At 50.0% G+C, this 7011-nt stretch overlaps 1 protein-coding gene across 15 annotated transcripts in view; it reads right to left on the bottom strand.

The window, feature by feature from the left end:
* POC1A (POC1 centriolar protein A) overlaps positions 1-5284 on the bottom strand; it is a 79630-nt gene extending 74346 nt beyond the window's left edge. For 4 of the 15 annotated variants that reach the window (XR_010155597.1, XR_001713353.4, XM_016941222.4 and 1 more), the window contains exons 1-3: positions 4746-5124; positions 1407-1491; positions 203-374 (exon numbers count right to left, since the gene is read on the bottom strand). Coding sequence is in view for 11 of the 15 variants with exons in the window: in XM_016941222.4 (XP_016796711.1) it covers positions 203-374; positions 1407-1491; positions 4746-4763 (275 nt within the window). In the remaining 4 variants the exon portion in view is untranslated. Of the gene's footprint in view, positions 1-202; positions 375-1406; positions 1563-2138; positions 2240-4745; positions 5166-5210 lie in introns of those variants that run through there. The other 11 variants (XR_001713356.4, XR_010155598.1, XM_063806806.1 and 8 more) reach the window with 10 other exon arrangements.
* Positions 5285-7011: the final 1727 nt, after the last annotated feature.

Here is a 7011-nt window from a genome sequence, read left to right on the forward strand (position 1 = left end):
AGATGGGGTAAGCCCAGAACTCCTCTTCCAACCCTGAGGGGAGGGCTCCAACTGCAGCCCCAGCCTCTGATGGCACCTCTTCCAAAGCAGAGTAGAAGTCCCACTGTGACCAGTCCAGAGCCAAGCTAGGGGACCTGGGTGGGGATGGCTCTGGCACCAGGGCCCCAGACTCCAACAAGCCTCCTCAAAGTGTACGACTCACACATTGGGTACCCAGATGCGGACAGTCTTGTCTCGGGAGCCGGAAGCCAGCAGGTGTCCCGAAGGAGAGAAGTTCACACAGGTGACGGCATCCTTGTGGCCAGTGAAGCGGTAGGCGCGTGACTGCGGCTTCATGTGCCAGACCATGAGGCATGAGTCCATGGAGCCACTGGCTGAGGACAGTGGGTGATGCTATGACCTACAGCTCTAACAGGCTTCAAGCCTCCACCAAGACATTGGAGAGGCAGGGGGAGCAACTGGCCCAGCTCCATCTTCCCTGGCATCCACAAACAGACCGTGAGAAGTCTCCCATGGAGCAGAGCACATCTCGAGGTATGGTCTGGAGGTGGAGAGCCTGTGGCCCAGAGTTCTCCAAGGAGCACACCCACATGGGAATAAGACCGAGGCCCTTCCCATGCTAGCCTTGGACTGCAATCCAGAGCTCTGGGAAAACTCATTCCCATGGGGCCCAGGGTCTCCCCCCAGACACATCCTGAGGGCACCAGAGAGCAAGTCCTCCCCAGCTGGGAAGCCAGCCCCTCCCATTGAGAGGGCCCAACTCAGTACGAAGCCTAAAGGAGGTCCCCAAAACTGATCAAAAATCACTTCAGTTCCCGCTTAACCTTTACACATCAGAGGGTCTTGATGACAGGATGAAGGGGCAAGCCTCCTCTGCAGGAACCAGAAAGCGCAGTCATAAAAGCTGTGTACGAAACCTCATGCAACCAAGGAAGGGGGACAGTCAGCTGCAGCATAAGAGCAGTGGGGTCGAGGGGGGGTGCCCATCTCTGCTCAACAGCCTTCTCACTGACAAGGCTCTTCAACAAGAAGGTGTGCCTTATTACTGTGGGCAACAGAATCAGTAAAGCTTCAAGGAAAAGGAGTCACTGTTCAGGGCCCACACCAAAAGACAGACCCAAAAGGTGGCTAGGGTGTGCAGAAAAGACCCAGATCCCAGTCCCACCCTCAAAAGCTGTGTGGCCTTAGCAAGGCCCCTAACCTCTCTGACCCTCAGGCTCTGCATGTAAAATGGAGCTCATGAAGCCCAGTGCCCAAAGAGCTGGCAAGCAGAAGCAAGACTAGAAGCAGGTCTAGACAAAGCTGTGCAGTCCTTGTGCTCTGCTTCCCACCCACCACCCCTCCGAGGTAAAAACTTGGCCTGTTCAGCTCATAACCTAGCACCTAGACAAGGTGCCTCTTCTTACCCAGCTGCTTTGTGTTGATACTGAAGTCCACACAGGTAACTGCATCTCGGTGGCCCTTAAAATGCCTTTCCAGCGAGGGGTCCTCCTGAGAGAGAGCCAGGGTCAAATGTGTGAAGCCTGGGTGAGGAAGGGGCTTCCCCAGGGCCAGCACTCTTCCTACAACAGCCGGGGGAGTAGGGTTAAAAATGCTCAAGGCATGATCTTATATAAAGAAAATCCTAAGGAATCCACTTAGGATTAGTTTTTACTAGGAATAGTTTTTACTATTTGAATTAATACATCAACTGTGGAAATGCTTCAACAAAAACAAAAAAGAACACATGAGTTCAGCAAAGTTGCAAGATACAAAATCAAGACACAAAAATCAACTTTCTGTACACTAGCAATGAATAATCCAAAAAATAAAACTATGATACATAAAAAAAATAGGAATATTTTAAATTAGCCGGGCATGGTGGCAGGCGCCTGTAATCCCAGTTACTCAGGAGGCTGAGGCAGGAGAATGGTGTGAACCCAGGAGGCGGAGCTTGCAGTGAGCAGAGATTGTGCCATTGCACTCCAGCCTGGGTGACAGAGCGAGACTCCGTCTCAAAAAAAAAAAAAAAAATAGGAATAATTTAACAAAAGAAGTGCAGGACTTGTACAGTAAAGACGACAAAACATCACTAAGAGAAATGAAAGAAGACTTAAAAAATGGAAAGACATTCCACATTCATGAACAGGAAGACTTACTATTGTTAAGATACAATACTACGATACTCCTCAGATTGATCTACCGGTTCCACATAATTCCTATCAAAATCCCTGGTGTCTTTTTTGCAGAAACTGACAAGCTGCTCCCAAGATTCACATGAAAATGCAAGACACCCAGAAAAAAAAAAAAAAACAATCTTTAAAAACAAACAAACAAACGAACAAACAAAAAAAACAGATACTATAGAAAGCAATTTGGCAGTTCCTCAAAAAGTTAAACATAGGTCAGGTGCAGTGGCTCACACCTGTAATCCCCACACTTTGGGAGGCTGAGGCAGGAGGATCACTTTAAGGCAGGGGTTCAAGACCAACCTGGGCAACACAGCAAGACCCTGACCCTACAAAAAAAATTAAAGAATTAGCCACACGTAGTGGCTCATGCCTGTATTCTCAGCTACTCAGGAGGGTGAGGTGGGAGGACTGCTTGAGCACAGGAGTTCAAGGTTGCAGTGAGCTGTGATCACATCACTGCACTCCAGCCTGGGCAACAGAGCAAGACCCTGACTAAAAAAAAGTAGTTAGCCGGGCACAGTGGCTCACGCCTGTAATCCCAGCACTTTAGGAGGCCAAGGCGGGCAGATTACCTGAGGTCAAGAGTTCAAGATCAGCCTGGCCAACATGGTGAAAACCCCTCTCTACTAAAAATACAAAAATTAGCTAGGCATGGTGGTGGGCGCCTATAGTCCCAGCTATTTGGGAGGCTAAAGCAGGAGAATCGCTTGAACCCAGGAGGAGGAGGTTGTAGTGAGCCGAGATCGCACCAGTGCACTCCAGCCTGGATGACAGAGTGAGACTCCTAATCAAAAAATAAATAAATAAAATAAATATAAATAAATAAAATAAAAAATAAAGTAGTTAAACGTGGTTAGCAAATGACCCAGCAATTCTAGGTAAATACCCCAAAGAGTTGAAAACATGGTTTACACAAAAACTTGTACACAAATGTTCAGAGCAGCATTTTCCTTAATAGCCAACAAGTGATTGAACCCAAATGATCCATCAACACATGACTGAATAAGCCAAATGTAGCATATTCATACAACAGAATATTATTCAGCCATAAAACGGACTGAAGTGCTGATGCTTGCTGCAACATGGATGAACCTTGAAAACATGCTAAGTGAAAGAAGTCAAACACCAAAGGCCACATTTTGTCTGATTCCATTCATATGAAAAGTTCAGAATAGTCAAATCTATAGAGACAGAAAGTATTAATATATTAGTTTGCCAAGGGTTGGGAGAAAATGGGGAAAGGGAAGAAGTGGCATGACTGTTATTGAGTATGGAGTTTCTTTTTGGGATGATGAAAATATTCTGGAATTAGTGATTACAGTTGCACAACACTGTGAATGTACTAAAAACTACTGAAATGTACACTTTAAAAGGTGAATTCTGTGGTGTATGAATAACTTAATAAAGTTAAAACACCAGAGAGAATACTCCAGAGACTCTCTCCATCCAATAGCAGCTTGTGTCTTAACACTTGAAGGGTTATAATTCAGCCATCCAAACATCTCCCCCTACTCTAAGTATCAGAAACCTCAAAGAAGCATTTTGGGTGCTCCAGGAAGCCCAAAGGCTCCTCCTGGGAAAGGATGTCCTTGGGGCACAGCAAAGCCACTGCCACCCTACAGAGCAGTAACCAGAACAAAGGCCCTATGGCCTTGTGCCCAGCTCCACCCCTAACGCACCTGTCAGAGTCTCCTTTCAACAACAGAGGGAGGAGCAGCTGGGGGAGGGTCCCCAACAGAGCCTTCTGCTCTCACCTAAGCTTCTTGAAAGAACATGCGTAAGAGAGTGTCCGCCTCTAGGCTCAGTGGGCAGAGGCAAGTTCAGGTCCACCCCTGACCAGTAGGCCCATGGTATCTCTCAACACCGCCTCCCCTCTGTAGTTCCCTGCATGTGGGCCTCATCTCCCTCAACAGTGGTTTATACATGAGGGGACAGGAAGGGAGGTAGAGTACCAGATTAGGAGTCAAAAGGTCTGTATCCTAGCCTGGAATCTCCGTCCATGTCCTCAAGTGCCTCAGGGCATCACAGGCTACCACCCAGCCTCCCTGACTCTCCAATCAGCCAGAGGGCCTTGCCCGTTCAAAGAAATCTCTCGAAATGAGGACCTCTGGAGGAATGTGAACTCAGAGAGGGCGGCTCCGCCCCGCTCACACTGCAGGCCCGGGCATCCCAGCGTCCTGCTGTACCTACCTGCTGGAGCAGGGTGTACCCTCAACAAGACCCCACGCAGCCACCCACTGCTAAGGACGTGGAGAATGGCTAGAGAGGCCCGATACCGGCCCCAGGTCACACATGAGTCGGGACTTGGTCGTGTGTCCCTCGCTAGGATGCAAACTATGGAGGCAGAGGCCTGTTTGTTCGCTCCAGAAACCCAGCGCAGGGCCTGGCACGCAGGAGGCGCTCAGAAAGTGCCCGACCCAGCGCCCCCTGCGCAGACGGTAAACTGGACCTGAAGAGGACCACCCTGGAACCTGGCGCCCCGCCCGCCCCTCGCAGCCATCGCTCTGGCCACTAGGCGCCCAGTGTCCCAGCGGGGAGACTGAGGCCTGGGGAGTTGCTCTCGGCTGGGCTTACCGCGCAGGGCGCAGCCATGGCGGGGCTGGCGACGCCGAAGGCAGCTGCGGTGGCCGTTGCGGCCCGTTCAGTTTCCGCGCCCCCAACGGCCACCAATAGCAACGCGGGCCGCGTCGGCACGCCCCGCCCACCGCAATTAAAGGAGAAGCGCCTCAGCTTTTTGCCCGACGACTGGAAGCAGAGCTGTATGACCGGCGGCCGGCGCCACGGTCTCCGTGCCCAGTTCCCCAAGCCCAGACAACCCACAGACAGCGCAGCCAAAAGCCTCTGTCCGCCGCCACTCGTTCCGCCTGAGAAATTAAAAGACCCAGGATGAAGGGTTCACCCCACCAGCCCGTCGTCCGGCTACTCTAACGGCGAGCGCAGCCTGCTGGGAAATGCAGTTCCAAGCCGCCCACGCCCCTATGTCTGGAGGAAGGTGGAGCTACAGTTCCCAACATGACGTGAGGGCGGGCCGGGTTTTACCACCCGAAGCGACGGCCTTAAGGATCCCGGAAGCGGAGGACACGTGGGTTGCTGTAACCAGATTGCCTTAAAGCACCCGCGCGCGCCGGCGCAGCCAGATTTTCCCCGCAGGAACCTACTGAGAGCTGAGTATTCGCCCCTCGGGAACTCTCAGTGGTTCGCCGTCCGAACGTTCTTAAGACAAGTGTCGATTTAAAATAACATGAGTTACTCGGAATCACAATCATGGAGTGGAGAGATCAAGGTTCGATTCTCAGTTCTCGCCCTGATTGGCTGTGTGATCTCAGGAAAAACGCCTCTGCTCTGTGCCCCGGTTTCCCCATTTGTAACACGAGGGAGTGTGGTGCAGCCCGGCCCTGTCAGGATCCTTAAGGCCTCAGAAGCTGTTAGAAACCCAGTCTTTAAAAGAAGGAGAGGCCGGGCTCAGTGGCTCACGCCTGTAATCTCAGCACTTTGCCACTTTGGGAGGCCGAGGTGGGTGGATCACCTGAGGTCAGGAGTATGAGACCAGCCTGGCCAACATGGTGAAACCCCATGTCTACTAAAAATACAAAAATTAGCCGGGCGTGGTGGCACGCGCCTGTAAACCCAGCTACTCGGGAGGCTGAGGGAGGAGAATTGTTCGAACTCCGGAGGCAGAGGTTGCAGTGAGCCTAGATGTTGCCGCTGCACTCCAGCCTGGGCAACAGAGGGAGACTCTGTCTCAAAAAAAATATATATATATATAAAATAAAATTTGAAGGCCACCAGCAACCATCTGAATAGACTCCCTGCTTGGCCAGGGCACTCAAATTTAACCTGAAAGAGTGGTTCAGGCCATGATGGGAAGTGGGGGTTGGACATGCCTCATTATACTCTCCAGCATTAACATCAACAAAAACCTTAAGTCTGATAAGAAACATTTACGATCTATTTTCTCTGAAACCTGCTACCTGGAGGCTTCATCTGCATGGTAAAACCTTGGTCTCCATAACCCCTTATCTTAACCGAGATATCCCTTTCTACTGATAATAATTATTTCAACCAATTGCCAATCAGAATATGTTTAAATCTACCAATGACCTGGAAGTTTCCCACTTCGAGTTGTCTTGTCCTTCCAGATCAAACCAATGTAAATCTTACATGTATTGATTGATGTATTTTGTCTCCCTAAAATGTATAAAACCATGCTGTGCCCAGGCCACTTGGGCACATGTTGTCAGGACCTCCTGAGGCTGTGTCATGGGTGTGTCCTTAACCTTAGCAAAATAAATTTTCTAAGTTGACTGAGACCTTTCGGGTTGACAGTTTGGCAACCACGAAAGGATTCTGAGTGGAGGTGCCCCTGACCTTTGACAGATCTCCTATCGGTGCTTGGTACCAGCTTGAGCTATCTTTATGGCTCAAATCTACAGGACAATTTGCTAAGGCCTGGGAGCCCCCCTCCACAAAATTCCTGATCTTCCCAAATTTGGTTAACATCTAAAGTTTATTTTACTGTACAGCTCCTTTTTCTGGAGTTTTACTTGTTTCCAACAATGAAGGCAGGTTTTCCTGCTTCCCTGACGATGGAAGGCAGGTAACTCCTTTCTGGAGTTTGAGCTCGCTTCCAACAGAGAAGGCAAGTTTGAGTTTTCCCTACTTCTGGGATGGTAGAGAGCAGTCTTTAGCCTAAGACCTGTTCTTAGGTAAGTAGCCGAATTGGGGATTTTCTTGGCTGAAGTTAAGGTTAACAACCAGCTGGTCTTAATTTTCCTTACCATTAGAGTGCTCAGTAATCATATAAATTGTACGATCAAGCCCGGCATGGTGGCTCACGCCT

Source organism: Pan troglodytes, chromosome 2 (genome assembly GCF_028858775.2).
Source record: "Pan troglodytes isolate AG18354 chromosome 2, NHGRI_mPanTro3-v2.0_pri, whole genome shotgun sequence".
Lineage (NCBI taxonomy): Eukaryota > Metazoa > Chordata > Mammalia > Primates > Hominidae > Pan > Pan troglodytes.